Source organism: Podarcis vaucheri (assembly GCF_965113315.1).
Source record: "Podarcis vaucheri genome assembly, chromosome: 5".
NCBI classification, from domain to species: domain Eukaryota; kingdom Metazoa; phylum Chordata; class Lepidosauria; order Squamata; family Lacertidae; genus Podarcis; species Podarcis vaucheri.
In genome coordinates, this window is record NC_138763.1 from 69098691 (window position 1) to 69122103 (window position 23413).

General features: G+C 41.8%; 1 protein-coding gene and 2 long non-coding RNA genes across 7 annotated transcripts in view; 1 reads left to right on the plus strand and 2 right to left on the minus strand.

Moving 5' to 3' along the window:
* Nucleotides 1-7680, plus strand: part of PRKG1 (protein kinase cGMP-dependent 1) — a gene marked incomplete at its 3' end in the record, with an annotated part of 706724 nt that extends 699044 nt beyond the window's left edge. For all 4 annotated transcript variants that reach the window (XM_082222039.1, XM_082222040.1, XM_082222044.1 and 1 more), the window contains one exon: nucleotides 965-7680. In XM_082222039.1, coding sequence (XP_082078165.1) covers nucleotides 965-1063 — 99 coding nt within the window. The remainder of the gene's footprint in view (nucleotides 1-964) is intronic.
* The window catches only part of LOC309532209, a 738788-nt gene that overhangs the window by 683893 nt on the left and 31482 nt on the right, over nucleotides 1-23413 (minus strand). The gene's annotated exons all lie outside the window — the stretch shown is intronic.
* Nucleotides 1-23413, minus strand: part of LOC309532194 — a 47434-nt gene that overhangs the window by 3765 nt on the left and 20256 nt on the right. For both annotated transcript variants that reach the window (XR_014219636.1, XR_014219637.1), the window contains exon 3: nucleotides 1078-1128. This is a non-coding gene — a long non-coding RNA (uncharacterized lncRNA). The remainder of the gene's footprint in view (nucleotides 1-1077; nucleotides 1129-23413) is intronic.

Below are 23413 nucleotides of genomic sequence, written 5' to 3' on the forward strand. Positions count from 1 at the left end.
GAGGGGGGTTAGGTTGAGAGATGGTGAATTGCCCAAGGTCACCCAGTACGTTTCATGGCTGAGAAGGTTTTACAAAGTCTCCTTTTGTACCCTGACCCACTCAGCACATTTCTCCCATGTCATTTTATGCCTTTTCCAAACTGCTGAATGCTCCTGAACTGCTGCTTCTCATGCAAAATATTCCAAGACAGTGACAGAGCGTTCATTGCGGGCACAGGGCTGTGCTGTGCCACCTCCCCAGCTGCAGAGTGGGAAGCCCTGTCCTGCTTCAAGGGGCTCACTCATATCACCTATGCAAAACCCAGCACTGCTTTGCAAGACTTACAAAAGGGGTGCAGGACTGTATGGTGAGCGGTTGCATTCTTTTCAAGCCACCCTCCAGTTTGAGAGCAGCTGAGAAGGACGCAAAATAGCGCCAGGCTTGCAGGGACTGTGAACTCTTGTGTCCTTCTCATGGCACCCTCCAGCTACGGGGGCACCGTGAAATGACACAACAGCTCATGACGCACTGTCAGGCCCATGGGGTGGCAGGACATCATAAGAAATATGTTTCCCCCCCCCCAAAAAAAAAAACAACAACTGTGCCCATGGCCCCAGCCCCCATGCCTCTGTTCCAAGCATTCATCACAGATCCCATTGCTACAGATAAATTTCTCATCCAAGTGACCATCAACGGCCAGTAAAAACATTTATATTAGTCAGATTGCAAACTATATAACCAGAAAGGCAAAACCCATGACATGCTTGTTCGGAAAATTTAAACAAACAAAACATCTCATGGCAGTTCTATAAATGGAAACTATAGTATCTTGTAGTATCAAAGCTGTTCTTTGGAATTCTCACTGGCAAGCATGAATTTACAGGCAAGCATGAATTACATGAAAACTAATGATTCCAGACAACAGCTTGGGCATAAATCATCATCATCAACAGTACAAAGTCTGTTTTTCCCTCCACTGGACAGGTTGCATCTCCAACAGATACAAGCAATTTTGATAGCTTCCCTGAGGACAACGATGAACCACCACCTGATGACAACTCAGGATGGGACATAGACTTTTAATGTATTTCTCTTACCTGCTTCTGCCTTGCTGAAGACAGCTTCCTGAGACATGGCTGCCAGCAGACCTGAAGGAATTGGGAAGGATTAGTGCTCGGGGTCACCATGATGCCTTGATTGATGCTGCTACAGTAACACTACAGTGGCATTAGGACTTCTTGCTTAGATGACAATAGTGCTCTTCACATGTTTTCTGTTTGAACTTAACATAGCAGTTGACATGGTGGTCCTGAAGCAAAGCCTTTTTCACCAGTAATTAAATGTGTTTTCTATCACTGTAATGAACTCACTCCAGTCGTAATTTGAAAGTTGATAGAATAAGATGCACATCATTCTAGCTGCAATATCATTGTATTGCGAATTCTGTTCTGAAATGTTAAGTACTGTAGAATCTACAGTGTGGGATCTGGGGTACTCCCAAAAAAGCAAAAGGAGTGTGTTGGGCCTCTTAAAGCGGGCCAACGTATTAAACCAATGAGGACCACAAAGCTATTGGTCTTGGAGTTCATGTCAAAGCAGTGCTATATAGGTTGTCTTTCTTTTCGAGCAGTATTCATGACAAGAATGAATGTTACCCTTTTCCATATTTAATTTCTGATGTGCTTTTCCCCTCCCAAACTGATAACAAAAGCACAACTGCTACAGTTTTTATTGAACTGTTAAAGCAAGTATGGGTCGGTCGGTTCTCACACGTATCTGAGAACATGGTATATCTAACATTTAATTTTGTTGGTACAGCTACATAAGAGCATGTAGAAAATTATTCATAAAACTACTCATTTTACATATTATATATATATATATATAATAACTATATTATAAACAAAGACAAATGTGCTTATCAAAAGGTCCTAGAAAGGAAATGATAGCAGCCAACTGGTCCAATAGGAATTTACACCGAACTTAAAATAACATTTACCTTTTAGAGCCCAAGGAGGGAAAATGCAAGACTCACTGCATACTATATAGGTGCTATGTACATTTTTTAATCCATGAAATAACCAAACATCCACAATCATTTTTCAGGAAAATATGTAGCAAGGAATGTGATTGTCAACTAAAATCTCAAAATAATAGTCACACACACACACACACACACACACACACACGTTTTTGCTGCTCCTCCATATAGCATTGCCATCATTTGTTTTGCTTTTTGCCAAATTCTTAGTCCCACTGTTTTCTAGCTGTATTTTGATTATTTATTGCAAACATTAAATAATTCCACTCTCCTTGTGAAACGTAATACAACCACAAGTTATATCAATCAGTCTAAAAAGCATAGAGCTGAAATGTGTGCAGCTGAAATGGGCCACTTCAAAATCCCATTCATTTCAAAGGGAGAGTTGAGTGCATACGGAAATTAATGAGAGTTTAAAATGTTCCAGTTTGGGTGAATCATACTTACTAGGCTTGAGCTTTCTAACATATATGTGTCACTCTTTTGACAGTAATAGATTATAAAAACATAGAATAATGATAGCAATCTCGGTGAAGACATCTACCAGGAAACATGTACTTCCAATATACTTGCACTGCTAATGCAGCCTTACGTATACAACAGAGTTTTTATTAGTTCAATAAAAAACAACCCCTACAACCCACTTTTAAGATGCCATCACATAATATGAAATGCCACTGAAGATAAACACAGCTATCCCCTTGTTCATTTCCGTCAAAGTAACACCACTGCAGTCTCACAATAACCTGAATCCAAAAAAGCAATTTTCATCTCCAGTTTTGCTCTTTATGAGTTAACTTAACCCTCTCTCTTTTTTTAAATCCGTGTTTCTCCTAGCTTCCATCTTTTTTGTACTTACACCTCCCTCCTCCTTGATTTGCCCTTTCCAATATTTCACTTCCTTTGGGATTAAAAGGGCTTAAGTTCAGGCAAAACTAACTTGTTTCACTTACTATAAAATCTTGACTTATTGATTCCAGATGGGACTTAAGTTCAACTAACTCACAGGACGATCCAGTGCATGCTTTACTCAGAAGTAAATCCCACTGTTTTCATCCAAAGAAAAGAATGTATATGATAGCAGCCTCAATGTAGATCCAACCCAATTTGTTTAATGTAATTTTTCAAACCCTCCCTAGGTTATATGCATTCAAAGCCCTAACGGCAACAGCAACTTGCAACAGCACTTTCTGTTAAATGTATGTCACTGCAATTTTTTAAGATTTATATGATTTAGGAAACACAGCAGAATTGTGCTTTCAGTTTGCAATGTTTAGATACGATGCAGTTTTTTACTAACTCAATATAAACTGCGGAATAGCCCTCAAAATCTTCGTTTCTTAAAAATTAGCAGCTGCTCAATCAACCTTTTCAGTTTCTCAAGGCCACCAGGCTCCTGGTCTTATGCTTTAGAAGAGAACATGTGGGTTTAAGGAGTGAAAAAGAGAAACCATGGCCTTCCTTATATACTTGCACATTTGACATTAGCATAACTCTTTCAGGAGTCATTCCTGCTTGACACTGGTATACATTACAGCAAACTTGCGATCCTATTTCCACCTCATTACTGGTGGAAATAACCAAGATATTAAGCCCTTTTGGGGGGCAGGAATGCCTTCCCACTATTTGTTGTGGCATCCACCTGATTGATTGTGATAAAACAACCATGCGTATTAGTCGTCAGGAACAACATAAACGCTGGATCTTAGGAAAGAGCACTCTTCTTCCAGTACATAGGAATATTTGTGGGAACACTAGGGTCCAACCACAAAGCAAACACAGCAGCACCATTAGCAGTCTACTTCAGAGCTTCCAAAACTTACACCACTATAACATGACAAGTCTTCCCCTACACTGATGCATTTGCACACTCTTCCTCACACAGCTTCTTATGAGCTGCTTAGAGGTGTTCTGGCCAAAACCAGCATCAGCAAGGACTATGACGCCTTCTTGGCTAGTGAGGTGCAGCTAGACAGAGATACCACCATTTCCTAAGTACTGTACTGGATTGTGCTGAAGCTGAAGGGGCATGCTATTTGTTTGCTTACTACAATTTATCAAACGAGACATAAAAATATATTAAAATATTGCAATTAAAATATGGGTAAGTAAAGCAGAAGGAAGTGAAGTAAAAAAAAAATAAAGTGCTACTTTATTTAATCCTATAAAATCAGTCTACAGGAGGTACTTTATTGTATACCAGGAATTATTACAGAATCTGCATATGGTAGCTGTAATCACAGACCTTCCAGCATGCAAAAGCTAGTTAACCATTGTGGCAATAATCCCAGATAGTGCTGGATGGACCCATAATCTTTCCAGGGGTTAGCAAACCTTTTCAGCAGAGGGCCAGTCCACCGTCCCTCAGACCTTGTCGGGGGCCGGACTGTATTTTTTTTTTGGGGGGGGGGGAATGAACAAATTCCTATGCCCCACAAATAACCCAGAGATGCATTTTAAATGAAAGGACACATTCTACTCATGTAAAAACACACTGATTCCCGGACTGTCCACGGGCTGGATTTAGAAGGTGATTGGGCCAGATCCGGGCCTTGGGCCTTAGTTTGCCTACCCATGATCTTTTCTGTCCAAATCTGGACAGACTTTTTAAATGAATAAAAAAATTGGGGGTCAGGATTTTTCTTTGTAAAATTAACCACATTTACCTTGATTTTACTATTTGTCAAAATCATTAAACAGGGTTCTCTTTGCTTGCAAGCGCATGAAATCAAATATGCCACTTCAGAGCTATCCTACAATTTAATCCAACAATTCTTCACATTCATGTAGCTATCAACAACTTGAACGGAGGTTTTCTAAACAGATATACATCATTCTCCAATAAGTAAATAGATCAACAGTTTTCTGGAAGAACATAATTTCATGTAACTCAGGCTTCTAAAACTAATAGTCAGCCTCCTGCTTTTTAAAGTATAAACCAATAAAAGACAGCAAAAAGCTTTACATCATCATTTATCATTTCTGCTGCTCATTAAACCAGTATAGCACAGCATTTGTTACATCTGCCAATTACTTTTATACACCATCCAACACATATGCATTTCTAAACTTAAGCATTTGAACACTATCCGAAGCATTTCCTGACATTTTATACAATAGGGCTAGAACATGACTAGTCATCTTGGTCAAAAGTCACCTTGTTTCTACATTGCAGGTGGACTCACTTCTAAAAAGCACTCCCAGAACTCCAGTTCAATTCATACTCCTACGCTGAGTGAACTTAAATGCAAAACTTTTGATTAATTGGCTTTTCCTGGTTATAAACACGAGAACATGCTATTTCCACTCTAAATAGCTGAAATGACAATGTGTTAAACTAAAAGCATTCAGCTGAAGAGTAGTCACACACAAATTTAGTAATAGTTATGCAAGGAAAGTTTCAAAGTGAGCTTGGTATGAATTATTAAGCTTGATTCCTTCCGTTTGTCCTTAAGCCGCATTCAATAGTATATAATTGGTGCGGTGTGCACTTAATACAAATTTATTTTTTCATATGACTCACCGGCATCTTCTTCACCAAATGTATTTTAAATATCTTAAGCTAGCGTGTGTGTATTAATAAACCCTGCATTTATAAGTAATACATTTTAGTCACACATATATATATACAAAAGCATATACACACACATTCACATTTCAGTGTACTGCAACTTACAACTGGTGCACATGCTACTCTTTCCATGCAGATCCCACAGGAGAATGAAATACACCCCATGGTGAGTTTTCTGGGCCTGGCTAGGACATGAAGCAGGGCCATATTATTACAGACATCCCTAGCTCCATAACATATCATTAGTAGCTGCAGGCCAAAGTGGAAAAACCACACAATTTGAGGGTGAGGGCAGCAGCGGGGGTGGGGGGGGGAGAATAAGTCAACTACACCCTATGCAGAGTTGACCCACTGAAATCAGTGAAGCTAAGTTGGTCATGACCATTAACTTCAATGGGTCAACTGCCAAGTAGCACTAGGACTGAATATCACCCAATAACCCAAATCCAAATCACATGGCTGGGAATGAAAGCTTGCCAGCAGTTCTGCTTGGAAATATAGTATGCAGACTACTTATTACTTATGGCTGCAGTCCTCAGATCAATTTGCTCATGAGTAAGGTCCATTCATTTTGGTAGAGTTTACTCCCTATAAACGTGCTTGGGACCTCTGCTTCCCTTTAACATATGAAATGATGGTGTATCTGCATAAAAAAGAAATTTGCTGTCATAATGGAGACACATTTGCTAGAACTGGGTTCTAAAGGTACAGGTAAGCTTTAGCTTATTATTACAGTGCTGCATCATTCACAGAAAATTCTTATTTAATAATAGGACCACAAGCAAATATTTATGTAAATAGATATTTTTTTCGTGTTGATATTTTGTGGTACACATATAGCTTTTTATTTAGAACTTCATTGCATTATTCTTTCATTTTCTTATTTGTAAGGTAATGTTTTTAGATCAAAGTAGACTTGAATTAATGTCATAATTGTCAGTATTACTGAAACTTATGTCAACTGTACCGTTGTCCATCTGTCCCATAGTTTTTAGATCATCATCTAGTTATTTGGCATTGTTGCAAGTGCCTTAAAATTCATGGCATCCTATTTAAAAAAAATACAAATTTGGTGTTATGCTGCATGACAAAGACAAACACACCTCAAAATGTTGTCCTTTCTTAGCTTGCTGCGTTTTACAGTTCTTTCGGCTAACAGTTTATAAGCCTTTATTATATAATATTGATGAATTACAGAAATGATGAAGTTGTTCTCTTATTTCTGTTATAAATGTACCAGAGCTGTGTATCTGTTAATGAGATACAGCGTCATTTCTGTGAAATGTATAAATGTATGTGCAGGTCAAATTAATATATGACATACTATCAGTCTGTATACAGGTATTCCTGTTTTGCTAAGCTGTGCAAATTTTAAAACTGTAGTGCAGTAAAAGTTCTAACATATCACATTTTATAATAGGCTCCATTGCAAAAATATTCCGATCAGACCAATGATTAGCAAACTGACTGTCAAATTTACACCACACAAAAAAACCATATTATTCCCATTGTGAAACCAATGACTGCAGAAGGAATGAATCTTGTTGCACCACTGAACAAAACAGGACCAGTGCTTTCTATGAGTTTCCTTGTATATGCAAATGTTTCTGAGACAAACTCTCAGTAGTACACCTAGAAAGCTAAACACTGAAAGTGTGTTATTTGTCCTCTTCCTCTGTGAACAGTCCACTCCATAAACAGACCACAGCACTGAGACATTGATGTTTCAGGCTTTAATAGCAAAGGGAAATTGATTCAGCGTTGCCTACTACCGTACTTATTCCAATGTATGCTGTTTTTACACCGGTGGCTTCCTTTATAATCTTAATGGCTATTTTTCCTTTGGTTTTCTTCTTACTAAGGATTCTACATGAAAGAGGAGGATTTAGTTTTGTTTGTCCAAGAATACACTTTCATCAAATGGTCTTTGACCAGTTGCACTCTTTTGATGTAGACTAAAACAAAAACAAAAACTTTTTATCATAAACTTAACTGCTTTTGTTTTGCTCTGTATTTTCCCTGCAGCTGTAATTGCCGAGTGCCTGTTGTATACTTTATAGAGTTGAAATAAAAAAAATTACTTTTGAATATTGTTGCCTTGTTCATATTTCTACCTTCTGATGTGTTTCGAATTGCATTTTAAACAGTTGTTCAGCTGTCAATTATTACAGCAAACAGCAGGGGTCAGCAAACTTTTTTAACAGGAGGCCAGGTCACTGTCCCTCAGACCTTGTAGGGGGCCGGACTATATTTTTTTGGGGGGAATGAACGACTTCCTATGCCCCACAAATAACCCAGAGATTCATTTTAAATAAAAGGACACATCCTACTCATGTAAAAACACGCTGATTCCCGGACCATCCGTGGGCCATATTTAGAAGGCGATTGGGCCAGATCCGGTCCCCGGGCCTTAGTTTGCCTACCCATGGCATACAGTATTGTCCTGCGGTCAGTACTTTCACAACTTTGTGGAATCATATCCCTTACTCCTCATGTCAGGATAAAGATGCTGCGCCTGAAATTAATACACACACAAATTCACACACCCACAAGTCTGTGTGGGAATGAAACCACGTAAAACCTCTTGACAGGCAACTGCTTTTGCAAGGCGGTAGGGAGCCTAATGATATAGCCCATGCCTCTCTGCACACACCCTGAGTCAGCTCCCACTTAACTCATACCCTCCAACATTTCTCCAATGAAAATAGGGGTGTCCTGTTTAATAAATAAATAAATAAATATTTAATAAAACATTTAAAAATTCCCTATACAGTGCTGCCTTTGGATGTCTTCTAAAGATTGTATAGTTACTTATCTCACTGGCTTGTGAGTTGCATAACCTTTTCCTCTCCAACATTTCTCTGATGAAAATAGGGAATGTCCTAAGGAAAAACGGGATATTCTGGGTTCACATCAGAAACCAAGACAGTTTCTGTAAATCCAGGACCGGAATCCCTGGAAAATAGGGCACTTGGAGTGCCTGTTAACTTCTGTTCCTGCCTCGCGACTACTTATTTAATAATCAATTGGCTCTGTTTAATCAATTAATAAAGCAGATTACATACACCTATTTTGGAATTGTTCTCAAATAGAAATATTCCAGAAATCCGTTCAGGCCAATATCTCTATGGAATTTATGGAACTTAAATGATTTCTGCTTGGTTATCTCAAAGACGTTACTTATTAACAAAGAATACGTGCAAACTAGCCTAACAGGTTTATGGGGAATGGATATGTTTTACAATATTTACAAGTTCATTTATAATGTCTGACTTTATGCTGCTTTCAACCTGCTGAAACTTCTTTTTGCTCTTTATCTTTATTATTTATTAATAAAATAAAAATTAAGTAGACATGAAATCTATAAAGAAGCATTAGTGTTATGAATACTACACAGCTGTTGGGCAGTTCTTTACATGGTCTTGAGTAAAATATAGAAAAACCGGGGTCTTTTAGGTAAATATTTTAAAGTATTTTAAAATACTTTAAAAATGTAAAACCATGACAGCCACACTAGTCTATAGATTAAATTAACAAACATTTTTTTATAAAAAACTAGCATTAGAAGAATTGTCTGGTGCTGAAATGTAAATAAAGATGGTGCCAACTTGGTTCAGGGAATAGAGTTCCACATCAGAAAAGATCCCATATCCCTACTTACTTCAGATAGTGTTGGGACCTGGAGCAGAGCCTCAGAGGCTGATCTTAACTCGAGGGTACATTTATACAGAAACCCTCTTATATCGGTCATGGTTACATAAGCGATTAATAAACAGAATGCAGCACCAACAGCATAATATAAAACTTTAAATTGATGGGTGGGGTGGAAAGGGGCAGTCCGCTAAAAAAGTCAGAGCATTTTAAAGACGGGTTAAAAAGAAATACCAGCATGTTGCCTGCACTTACGGTATTTTTCGCTCTATAGGATGCACTTTTTCCCCTCCAAAAATTAAGGGGAAATGTGTGTGCATCCTATGGAGCGAATGCAGGCTCCTTGGCTTCAGCGATAGCAACACGAAGCCTCCGAAGCGCAGAGGGAGCGCTCCCTCTGCGCTCCGGAGGCTTTGCATTGCTTTCGCTGAAGCCTGGGGAGCGAGAGGGGTCGGTGCACACAGATAGCCACCTGAAGCCTTCGGAGTGCAGCGCGAGTTCCCACTGCGCTCCACAGGCTTCAGGTTCAGCAAAAGGAACCCGAAGAAATGGAAGAGGCTCAGTTTCTCCTGCCGCTTCGCTGAAGGGACGCTGAGCAGAGAGGGGGAGATATTTTTTTCTTGTTCTCCCCCTCTAAAACAAGGTGCGTCCTATGGTCGGGTGCGTCCTATAGAGCAAAAAATATGGTATATTGGTGTGCTCCAATCTCAAACCATTCTAGAAATGGTGAGAATACCCGTTCCCTTTTTCTTCCAAAAAAGTGCAAATCCCTTACATGACAAAGAGTGTTGCAGTTTTGCAATACTGAAAAGGTTTTCTATCTCCACACACTTACTGGCCTTACCTAAATTCCTTGCAAGACCTGACAATATCCTACCCAAAACAATGCTGCCTGTGGGTGGTCAGTTATTACACAGCTGTAATTAAAGGATTGTATTTTATGAAATAAACACCCAGCTTTTAAGGGAAATTAACATTTATAATCTGTACTGCTTTGATGAAGTGGGTACTGGTGGGGTATTTTTTATTGCTTGCTTCTTTCTGCCTTCAAAACCATTTTCATGCTGATAAGTTTAATGATATTTTTATCTATCCTCAGTGAAGGAAATCAGTAAAATGAATTGCCTGTGCTCTCTGGGAATATTGAGAAACTGTTCAAAGGAATCGGAATGAATCAAGCAACATGGCTCAGTGCAGGGGAAATTAAGACCTGATGGAACCCCCTAGCGATGAATGCATTTGTCTCAGTGCCACTGCAATACACCATTCTCTCCTTATAGATTAGGCAGCAACTGCATCCTTTCACAATGTCAGGAGGGGACATATAATCTGGAAAAGCTATCTTATGCAACTCATCAGGACTTCTGTAATTGGCACATAGAAGAACAGTGTGAAAATCTATTAATTTCCTGGGTTTAGGCAACATGCCGAACTCTGTACAGAATGCCTGCAATCCTATATACTTAGCAAGCAGTAAGACCAACTGAGCTCCATGGGAACTACGTCATGCATTGGATCAGGCTGCAAGCAAACCTATTTGCTGCATGCTTCCCTAAACAACAAATTTCAGTGATAGACTTCGAATAAATGCTTGTTCCTCAACACATATGTATGGTAGGTTTTCTTTGCTTTTCCTAAAAATAAACTCTGTGGACTCCAAGGAACCACATCACACCACCACTTGAGCCCGGGAGCAACACTGGTTTTCAGTCACCAGTGCAACTTTCAAATAGTGTTGAATTCTATATGGATTAGCTTCTTACAGAAGACTTAATTGCCATGCACTACATCATCTCATCATAAAGTGATCTAAAGTCAGCACAGGATTAAAAAGCATGGTTTCCATAGACTTGAGGAATCATATAACCTGATTTTGACCGATTTTTTGGTATTAAATCCCAGTTGCTCTGTCACTTTTCATTTTATCAGGAGAATTTTCACAGCTTGGCGGCATTTTCAAGAGACACAAATCCAGGATGGGGCTTTAGTAACTGGTTTATCAGCTTCCCCTGCTGTCCTTATTATAAAGTGTGTTAGTTTCAGGGTACTGGTGTTCAAGGGGGGTGTCATAGCACCTCTTCCTCATTAGAAAGTAGAATGACCAAATAAAATGTAACTGCCTTCGACCTCCATCAATTTGAAGTCCTGCCTGTGGTCCCATTAAATTAAGACCTGCAATTTGGAATACCTGAATTAGGACTGAAATTGATGGGAGACCTTGACAGTATAGGAAAGGTCCTATGATGTAACTCCACTTCCTTTATGCACAGATTAAAGGGAGGAAATTATTTTTATTCATTCATACTCAAAATAAAAACAGTTTATACTAGTAAGTTTAGGGGTCTTAGTGGACCACAAGCTTAACATGAGTCAACAGTGTGATTGATGCAGCAGCAAAAAAAAAATGCTATTCTAGGCTGCATCCACAGAAGCATAGTGTCCAGATCAAGGGAAGTAACAGTACTGCTCTATTATGCTTAGGAGTACTCAAATAGCCAGTAGCAGTATAAAATTAATCTGAATTTATTCAAACCTATTTGCGTGGTATTATTACCCATTTATGGCGTTACAATAAAAGGAAATGGAAATACTGGATTGTTTCTCCAAAAAGAAATGGTTATAAATCAAGCCCACTTGTCCTATTTGAATTTAATTGTTTGGGGCATGGTGGGTGATAAAACCCATTGGCTCTTTTACATGTAGCAGCCATTATACCAAGCCACCACAGCAGACATTATGTATTATGCCTCAAAGTCCAAATGGCTTGTGACCAGGGCTGGATCTACACTGATCTGAAAAAATGCTTAAAGAAACCATGTAATATAACTCTCAATACAATTTCCCATTGACGATGGATTGCTGCTCTACTGTGCCTTCTGGTGTCACATTTTTATAACAAGTTTTTAATGCTGTAACTGACCAGTGTAGATTAGTCCCAAGTTTACATGAAGGCCACCTTCCTCCATATCACCCTGGGTTAGAACTGATATCTTCTACAGAGGCCCTTCTCACTATCTCTCAGGTATTCATAAGGTGACAACACTTGAACGCTCTTCCCTGAGAGGTCCATATGGCTCCTTCATTGCTTGGGTTTAAGAGGGCAGTTAAAGCCTTTCTTTTTTAATAAGGATTTTGAGCCCTCCTAGATGTTTTGGTTGCTCATTCTTCAGACATCACGGTTGCAATTAAGGCCAGTCCCTTGGGATCTACATTGCCGGCATAGTTACTAACCATGACATCTGATACATCCTCATGGATTAAAGTCTTCTGACATTCTCTGATGAGCATAGGAGCAACTACAGGTAAGGGAATGTCTAAAGGAGGTCTAACAGGATACTTGCAAGGAAGCAAGTCAAAGGCTGAGACAATCCATGATTCTTCTATATGGGATTCTAAGCACATTTATGTTACAAACGCATCAGGTTTATACCACTTTAATTGCCATATGTTGCCCCTAAAGCATCCTCGGAACGGTAGTTTAGCAAAGGTACATGCTTTTAGATGTTTTTAATTGCAATTGTTTTTAGAATGTTTTTGCTTTCCTTTTTGTTTTTAACTTGTATATGTTTGTGTATTATTGTATATTATGTATATTATTGTTGTCCTGGGCTCCTTGGGTGGACTACAAATGCCCTAAATATTAGTAAAAATAATATTAACTTTTACAAGAAATTTACAAAACATTCCTGTTTACACAGGCTTCTGCTGGCTGAAAGTTCTGACCCTAGAAACCCTGCAATTGAGAGGACATGATTACTTTTAGCAGTTTCATTTTGTTTTTAAAAAGATTGTTTTACTCTGTCCTTTAGAAATTTTAATTGTATTAAGATGGATATGCTTGTAGCTCTGGGCTCTTTCAGAGAGAGGTGAAGAGTATGGATCTAATTAATGATAATACCAATGCCAGTGAAACATTACACACTGGGACCCAAACTCAGAAGACATACCCTCCAACACCCCTCAGAGGAAAAAAGCGACATTCCATTCTACATCAGTATCACTGGCGGGGAGAGGGTTTTCTTGCACGTTAAGACTTTTAGCAAAGTTTTTCATGGTAGTCCAATATAAAGTATACATTCAAAGCACCATAAGTCACAGGAAAACAAGATGTTATCTTAAAGATGCCTCTCGGCTCAAGGGCAGGGTACCTCTCCTCTGAACACCAGCTGCCACATAGCACAAGAAAAGGGAAAGAGCATGAGGCTCTTCATCTCAGAGTTGTGGGTTCAAGTTCCACCTTGGGCAAAAGATTCCTGCATTGCAGGGGGTTAGACCCTCGGAAACCCAACTCTACAATTCTATGAATCTATGACTACGGTATTGAGGATTTAGGATCCAGAACAGTAAACTAGATATAATAAAAAATAATACAAGTAATGGGGGGGGGCACTAGTTGTCCCTTTATACTGTACTCTACTGCTGTGATATTCTAAGGGACAAAAACTTTTGCATTTGCATGAGGGCCCTTCCAAGCTGCCCAAGCCATCCACCTGAATCTAAGGGAACAAGGGAGGTGGGCGTACATTTAATTGACCGGCACCAGAACCAGGGGCTCGGGATCTGTTCAGGGCTGCCCTGAGTCGCCCCACAACTTACTGTAGCAACTTCATGGTGAGTTCCGGCATCTTTTCCTCTTGGGAAAAAAAATATACTGGATATGGCTATGGAACAAGTTCTACATTCACAGGCTGTGTACATACCATACATTTAAAGCACATGCCTCCAAGAATCCTGGGAACTGTAGTTCACCTCCCATAAAACTACGACTCTCAGCACTCCTAGAAAAAATTATAGCGGGCTAGGGTTCCCATCACTCTTGGTCAGGGTGCTTTAGGGTGCGTACACACTGCATGACAATGTGAATTCAACACTAGATGCACCAGGAAGATGAAGAAGCCCAGTGTTGCTACATCACCATGTTCTAATAACCTCATGCTTCACTTCTCATCCCTCCTCCCCTCTTACATGATAACATCTTAGTGGAAGATCTAAGCGTTAGGTGGTGAAAAGTTAGTTTGCGCTTATAAACTTTGTGTAAACTCTTTGATTTTTGACTTTGCATTCAGGGGCCCAGTTCCTTGGAATACATCTTAGCCTGGGCTCACTTACATTCCTCTTCTCCAGTAACAGAGGCAGAGCTAGGAAGAGGGTGAAACATAAGCTCCTCTCTCTGACAACCTTCCCTTCCACTCTAGGAACTGGAAGCTCTGTTGCTGCTGTTAAACTTTGAGTCAAGCAGCAGGAACCTCTTGGCTGCTCCAGGCAGAGAGCGAGGAAAAGAGGCCACAAGAGTCATCTAGTCCAACCCCCTGCACAATGCCAGCTGCAGTTTTAAACCAGCCTTTCCTATTTCATGCAGAAAATGCAACACTTAATAGCGCAGCCCTATGTCTACTCAGAAGCAAGTTTGCACACAGAAGATCCCAAGTTGCAAAAAACACAAACAAACAGACCCTTGCCCTCGTTTGAAATCACAGTGAGCTGCCATTTCTTCCTGGATATTACAGTAATAATTATCTCTTGTCTCTATGCAAGGATCTGCTATTCTTGCACAGCATCACTCCCCCCTTTAACACACACACTGCTTAACTCTTGGGTATATTGGGGGGGGGGCAATTCTTCACAAGCACCTCTCCTTTGAGAAAGGTGGAATGTGGAGTGCGGTTCAGAATCCTGGCAGGGCTATGTCCCACTTCGTCCACAAGAGGGGCTTCGACTGGTAAGCCCACCAATTTCAACAGGGCTTACTCCCACGTTAAGGGTGTGTTGCGAGGGGGAAATTTGGAGGTGCGGGAGAACAAAGGGGGCCCCTCATGCATCGCAAGAGAAAAGCAAGAGGCTTCTACGGGCAGGAGGCAGACTGGTTCTCTGACAAGGGCCCCGGGGTGCTTCCTCCTTCCCAAAGCCTAGTAAGCACTAACTAGGGCTTGGGGAAGGGGCCCTCGTGATTCCTTCCCAAGGCCAAAAATGAGGCTCTTGAGGGTATGGGAATAGATACTATTACCAACTTAACATGAACAGGCTTGGCCTGCTCCTGTGCCTTTCATGCCAGCTTGGTCCTCACCTCAGACGACCAGCAGGGCCATGACACTTGTCCCCATGCCCAGAGAGAGCTCACCTGCACAACCTGCCAGTTAAGGGGGGGGCATTCCTGCCCTCTCTCTCTGCTTTATTTACTGACATGCGCTGACACGAGGTTGCTGTTGTTGTTTCAAAGATCTTGAATTTCGTACTGGCCTGCATCCAGATCATCTCTACACTCCTCCAGATCTTGCAAATGCTGCAGTAGTTGCTCTTCCAAGTTCTGCTTCAACTTACTGGTCTCAGTTGTCCCCCTTCAAGCCATTTCAAATTTTGTGCATAACAATACCACCCTAAACCAGGGGTGGGGATCCTCTGCCCCCCCCCACTTACCCAGCCCCACAGCCCTCACTGGCCTCGCACCCTCTCCTTGAGCCTTTTTCTGCATGGAGGGATTATCCCACCGCCTCCATTAATCCTCCTTGCTGACACGAGGTTTTGGAGAGGACCGCTCGAACTTGAGAGAAAACATGCCCAGCAGTTTTCTGAGAAAAAACACCTCTTAATTAATAAACCGTAGCCAAGTCCCAAAGGGAAAAAAGCAAGAAAAAGCCATTTTCACGGAGGCGCACAAGCCAAAGCTTTGAAGTCTCCACCAGAGGGAGCCGAGCGAGCCCAGTCGCCCGGCGAGAGTAAAGCGAAGCACCGGCGGCCGCCGTTTATTTCTCATCTCCCGCCCTTTCATTAAAGCCCCTCGAATGCCCGGGAGCTGTCCGGGCCAAGCAGGCGGCGCCCGTGGTCGTGAGAATGGCTTTGAGCGGGGCTCGGATGTGCTGAGCGCGGTGTCTACTGCGAGAGAGCAAAACGGGCGCAGCCAGGCGCGCTGATTAAGGCCTTTGGGGTGGGACGGGGGTCTCGGAGGCGTTTGATCTCCCGCGCTTCAAAGGGAGTCCTGAGCTGGAGCTTCACTCGACGCCGCTCGCCAGAGACGGCTTGAGAAAACACGGCGCAGGCGCCAATGGAGGCGAGCAAATTACGGCTTCCAGGCAGCTGCGAGGCCGCTAGGGGCTGCCCGGCTTGTTTGTTTTCTCAGGCAGTGCCACCACAAGTCCCGCGCGCCCGGTTTGGCTTTTATAGTTGGCCAAGCAGAGCGGCCGCTTGCTTACCTGCAACAGGCGGCCTCCCATTTCGCTTCAGTGCCTCGCTTTGTGTTCACAGGCCGGTCAGGAGGAGTATTTTGCGCAGGGCGCACAACCCCAGCTCTGTGGGTGAAGATTTCCCTGCCTTGGATAAAATTCCCCTCCAGGTCTAACTCGGGCAGGTCTTTCCCTACCAAAAACACAGGCGCTAAGCGAGCTCTGAGGCGTGGACCGGGGCAGCTCTCAGCACAAGACAACAACAACACAGCTGCAGCAAATAATTCCCGAATTGCGGGTACTCCCAACAAGTGAAGGAAGCGGCCTTACACACGTAGTCAGGCCACTGGTCCACGTGGCTCAATGCTGCCTACACCAATTGGCAACAGAATTCTCCTCAAAAACGGAGAGGATAGAAAGTTCCATTGCGTTACTGCCGTGTATTGGCACTTGTACACATGTAGTCATATTACAGAATGAGAGCGAATATGCATAAAAGGGGGGGGCAGAGCGAGCCAACATAATTCTGCCTTTGTCTGATGTATGTTCATTGAATGGCTGAAGAAGGCTACAGATGATGACCTGTTTGGAACATTGAAACCTTGTCCACATTTGGAGTACTGCTCCATCCAACTCAGCACTGTTTACACCGACTGGCAGCAGCTCTCTAGGATATGAGAGAGTGGGTGGCCTTTCACAAGAAATGATCAGGATTTGAGCCCAGGACCTTTTGCAGACAAAGCAGATCACCACTAAACCGCAGTCCTTCCTTTTTCTAATGGTACCGGGACACAGATACCTTTAGTTTCCTTTTGTGCTGCTACGTACACCTATGACCCATCTCAGCGCTCTACAATACTGCAGGGGGTGGGGCTCCAGGTAACCCAGCAACCAGTGAGAGGTGGTGAGATCATCAGCCAATCAGGACGGGAGGGTGGTTAAGTTAAGTTGGAGCCTCAGTCCTGAAACCATCACACTTTAAACCCTCACAAGGTGTAATTAAATAAATGCTTAGAATAAAATATTTGGTGTTCAGAACTGAAAGACTTGGCTTCTGGCAACTACCAGCCCCAACCCATGTGTATGTGTGTGTTTGTGTTGGGAAGGCGGGTGCTGGTGAAAAGCGAACAAATCCAAGTAGCCTGAGAAATTGGATCCTTTGCTATTTGACTCCATTACTTACAATATAAAAAAGAATTCCTGCACATTCATCATGTGTATAGACCTAGTAACTAAGGATAACCCTTCAGAGAGCAGATGAAGTGAACTTAAGTCCATCAAAGCTTAAAGGTAAAGGTACCCCTGACCATTAGGTCCAGTTGTGGATGACTCTGGGGTTGCGGTGCTCATCTCGCTCTATAGGCCGAGGAGCCAGCGTTTGTCCGCAGACAGCATGACTAAGCCGCTTCTGGCAAACCAGAGCAGTGCTGGAGCGGTACCTATTTATCTACTTGCACTTGATGTGTTTTTGAACTACTAGGTGGGCAGGAGTTGGGACGAAACAACGGGAGCTCACCCCGTCGCGGAGATTCGAACCACCGACCTTCCAATCGGCAAGCCCTAGGCTCTGTGGTTTAGACCATCAGAGCTTACGCCATAGCAAATATGTCAGTCTGCTACATGCTGTAGGGTTCTCTGTTGCTACAGGGGTATGTGTGGCCCACTTTAAGGTAGTGTTACAGCAATAGCATTCAACTTCCCTATGAAGTTGGGTGGCCTGTCTTGTGCACTGGATTATGCTCCCTAGGATTGTATAGCTTAGTATATGCAAGCAGCAAACAATTCTTCCTGCCTAATTACTTTATCTCTTAACTCCCTCTCCTGGAATTTAATTCTTTCTTGTCGGGAGATTTTCTTTTGTTTCAAAGCCCTTGATGTATAAATCAACCCACTCAGCCTAGCAGTTACCCCCCTCTTCTTTTCCTGTTAGTAATTTGTTCAGACTGTTCTTGAAAAGCTAGATGGCATTAAAATTCTTCCTTTATTTTGTTTTTTTATCATCAAGAAGATACAGTAGAAGAATGCACTCACCTATTTCCTAGTAGCCCCCAGACTGACAGCCCTCATAAAGGACTTGGCTGGATGTATGGCTCACAAAGTAAGTGCCACAGCTAGGGAGACTTCCTGCCCTCATTAAACAGAGTGCTTGTAGCTGTGATAATTTGAGGCAGCTCTCCAATTAGAATAGCTATCCAAACTAGGGTATGGGTACCCACCAAACAGGGAGAGTTTATCATAAAGGCAAGGTAAAATAGGTTTAGGTTACTCTGCAGCAGGATTGAGAGGGCTACTACAGCAGTGAAAGGGAGAACTTTATTTCTATTCAGAATGTGTGTGTCTTATGTCCTGGAATGCATTAAGCAAAAACAGCATGTGCTGCATCCTCTCTATCCTACTACTAAAAGAACACACAAGCAGACCACGTAGGGTTGTCATTTGCAAAACAGGATTCTGCACCTTTAATAGTTGTGTGCATGTGGGAATTGCAGTAGGTGTAGCCTGTCATGCATGCTACACTTGCTGAAAGTCCCTGTTCTACACAACCATTAAAGGTGCAGAGGTCTCATCCTCCTTTGCATCTGGTCACCTTTAGTCCACCACACAAATGCCTGGATCAGTTCAGAGATGTGACTTAGGAGTTGAAGCTTGGACTTCTCATAGGCATTAACCACTGCTGGGTGCTTCCCTGTACAGGGAAGGAAGCATGAGCATTCCTGATCATGTGATTCTCTCTATTCATGTACATAGAGAGGGCATACATAGAAATCATTTTTATGAATTTGGCTAAAGACATTGATATCAGAGGTGTGACTTATACCCACAACATTGGTGTCTTCTGCTTAGCACATGAAAAAAATGCACAGAGAAGTAAAAGGTTTGAAGTTTGAAATCTGGCTATAGATGTCGGGGTAGCAGACCACCAAGGGAACCTACCACAATTTCTACTTCTACAACAGGATGCTAACTTACTTGGAAATCACTGATTTCTAAAGAAAATATCTCAGAATCTAGGCCTGCTGACCAATAATAACTTGTAACAGTACATTTAAAAACTTATTAATTCAATGTATACATTTTGGAAATGAGCACCACTGAACACAGCTAAATTTACTTCTATACAAATATGAACGGTCATAGTAACTTTTAGGATAAGGTTTTTCTATTGTATATAAGCCCCTATGCACACTAACAGGCTCTTTTCATGCATTCAGCTGAATGCACCATTATCTGGGTTATGGCCAGGATGAAACCCTGCTGACATCAACAGGGTAGATTACTGTCATTTCCTCTTTCGTGCCTATGAAAATGGGAACCTGTGAACATTTTAAATCATAATCTTATTCCAGTTGCAATGGAATCATAGAATCATCCAGTTGAAAAACAAAATTTTTCCAGCAGGCAACTGTCCTAAGGTGCAATGTATTTGAATGATTTTTTATTTTTTTTACAGTGTCTTATGGTTATGTAGGTGTCTATAACCATAACCTCCTTTAGGCAGATATTGCAATATCCAACTTTACTCCATTAGGTTTCTCTAGCTGGCCATAGAAATAAGGAAGTTAATGGTTCAGAATCCCTGGTACATAAATCAACCCACTCAGCCTCACACATCCAAACACACACACACACACCATATTGTTAGACTACATTTATTAGTATTTCCTAGCAGCACTTCCTCACTGCCCGGAATTTAAAAACTGGAGGTACACATCAATCTGAAGCAAAGATATAGCAGAATGGTCAATTCCCAGCAGCGGTTTCGGACAAGTCAAGGCAAGATCAATTAATCATGCTAAGATATGGCAGACAACCCTCTACTGTGACTGGTTAATTTAGAAACTGAATTCACTTAAACAAACAACATCAGTCCTACAAGAAATCTGCAAAATAACAAAACAGGTATTAGAATCAACTTCAGAACTGGCCCTATTAAACAATTTCCAAGACAACAACATTACAAAAGGCTCATAAGACACCTACTCTCAGCAACTAGGAGCATCATAACTAGACACTGGAGGGACCTATCAGGAGTGACCATAGACCACTGATACCAAACTGTATAGGAAACAGTCCCACTAGAAAAGCTAACCAATGAATTAAAACTAGCACGGGGGACAAACAAAGAGCCCAACAAGACAACAACCTCACCCCGCCCTCGACAGCATATCAATTAATATGGCTAACCTGACCCAACGACCTCCCCCCCTTCACACATGCAACCAAACTTTGCTGCAATAAACTGAATGCAACCAACCAGGCCCTGGGCTCTCCGACCTCTCATGCTACCAACAAAAACAAAAAAGGAATACATAAAGAACCTACCCACGTGACACAGTCACAAAACTTCACGCATAAACTATCATTACCCCACCTCTTTCTCCCACTTCTCCCCCCAAAAAACCTCACAATGACTATGATAGCAGTGTCTTGCAGCAAATATAACTGACTTGTAGAAAGGACTTTATGAACTGAAAACAGACATAATGTGTATCAAATTTAAAGTGTGTACTATAGTGCGTACTATTAAAGGACGCGAGTGGCGCTGTGGTCCAGAACCACAGAGCCTAGGGCTTGCCGATAGGAAGGTCGGCAGTTCGAATCCCCGTGACAGGGTGAGCTCCCATTGTTCAGTCCCAGCTCCTGCCCATCAAGCAGTTCGAAAGCACGTCAAGCGCAAGTAGATAAATAGGTACCGCTCCGGCAGGAAAGTAAACGGCGTTTCCATGCACTGCTCTGGTTCACCAGAAGCAGCTTAGTCACGCTGGCCACATGACCCAGAAGCTGTCTGCGGACAAACGCCGGTTCCCTTGGCCTATAGAGTGAGATGAGTGCGCAACCCCAGAGTCGTCCACGACTGGCTCTAATGGTCAGGGGTACCTTTACCTCTACCTTTACTATTACTTAATGATTGGAAGAGACGTGACTTTCAAAATGCAAAGTCTTCAAGGGTCAGAAAATTGTATTTTCAGGTAGTAGAAAATAAGCAGCTCAGAAGAGCCTAGTATGGCACTCCCGCCTGGTTGGATTAAATTAAGTCGTGGTTGATTCATTTTAATTGGACAAATGAATTGTTGAATGCAGAGGTGGCTAACAATTTGCTCTCCAGATGTAACTTCCATCATGCCTACCCATTAGCCATGCTGTCAGGGACTGATGGGAACTGGAGTCCAACGATATCTGGAGGATTATAGGCTCCTCATCGCTGGTCTAGTGTAATAAATCTTTAGGAATTGAATATTATTTGATTGCCTACTGAAATTATTTTCCTGGAGCCAGCTCATTTTCAGTTTTCATTATTGTATTCGCAGCAATTATTGTTGGATTTATTTCTGGTGTGTGATAGTCATCAGCTTGGGTGACTTTAAAAGAAGATGAGACAGTGGCTAAAAATGGCTACTGGTCATGATGGTTATATTCTCCACTTTTGGAGGCAGTATACCTCTAAATACCAATTAAAGGTAAAGGAAAGGGACCCTTACCATTAGGTCCAGTCATGACCGACTCTGGGGTTGCAGCACTCATCTCGCTTTACTGGCCGAGGGAGCCAGCGTACAGCTTCCGGGTCATGTGGCCAGCATGACAAAGCCGCTTCTGGAGAAACAGAGCAGCGCATGGAAACGCCGTTTACCTTCCCGCCGGAGCGGTACCTATTTATCTACTTGCACTTTGACATGCTTCAAACTGCTAGGTTGGCAGGAGCAGGGACCGAGCAATGGGAGCTCACCCCGTCGTGGGGATTCGAACCGCCAACCTTCTGATCGGCAAGCCCTAGGCTCTGTGGTTTAACCCACAGCGCCACCCGCGTCCCTAAATACCAATTACTAAGGATCATAAGTGACTGGGGTGCTGTTGCACTCAGGCCGGCTAACTGGGCACTGTGAGAACAGAATGCTGGACTAACTGGGCCTTTGGTCTGATCCATTTGTTTTTTGTTTTGTTTTTAAGCAGTACTCTCAATGTACCTGTACTACAGCAACTGAAGAAAAGTTATATATAAATAAACCTGATATGACTACTTCATTTCTCATTTGTTACAAACTTGCTTCAGTAAAGTGATTCATATGGATATGTTCTATCCTTGCATAGGTATAAATCTGGGGCAATAAAAAGGACCCTTCCCAGGTATACCAGAGGGCTGTTAGATGTCATAGCACAACATTGCCTAATTACAAAATGCAAACTGCCACGATAACATGTAATTGGGTACAAGCAGAAAACAGATGACATGAACATCCCAAAATGTTTATGAACTAGATATGCCAAGGTTATGGTGGCAAGGTTAAAAAGATAAGTACCTGCATATGAGGGAATCTCAGCTGGTGTAGCCCGCGTGACAAACTGCACCCACTGAAACTTGCTCCTATCTGCAATTTAACGACAAGGAACACCTGCTGAAATTATGCCAAGGCATTATTAAAGGTGCAGGAGCCTTTTCTTCTTTTCCACCTGGCCACCCTAAGTTATAGCTTTTGGTGGAAAGGTTCAATAGGCTTTAGGTTGCAACAACAGTTTATCTAAATCTGTTGTGCTGTATGTATGCTACATATTTGTTACAATGGTATAAATATATCTGTCTTTTACAAAAATATTGGCTCAATAGAGCTTCTAGCACACTGCAATCCTAAACATAGAACCCGGGAGTGAGTCTTTTGGACACAGTGGAATTTACTTCTGAGCAAACATGCAGAGGATTGTAATATAAATTTATTTATTTCCAAAGCTATGATTTTTCCTGAGATGTAAAAACAGGATAATTAGCAGAGTTTATTTTAGATGACAGAAACTGATGTTGTCACAAGGAATTCCCATCTATCTATTCGCTCTCTAGTACATATGGCACAACCATTGTTTTGAAGGAACAATGCCAATTTAAGAACAAAAGAGACACAGAAATGGTTTGTGGATGGCATGGCTAGCACCCATTAAAATTGTTCCTCTTTGAACTCCTTGACCAACCTAAGCTCCCTAGAAGATCTAGGCCCATGGCTAGAAACAATTAGCTCTCTGCACCT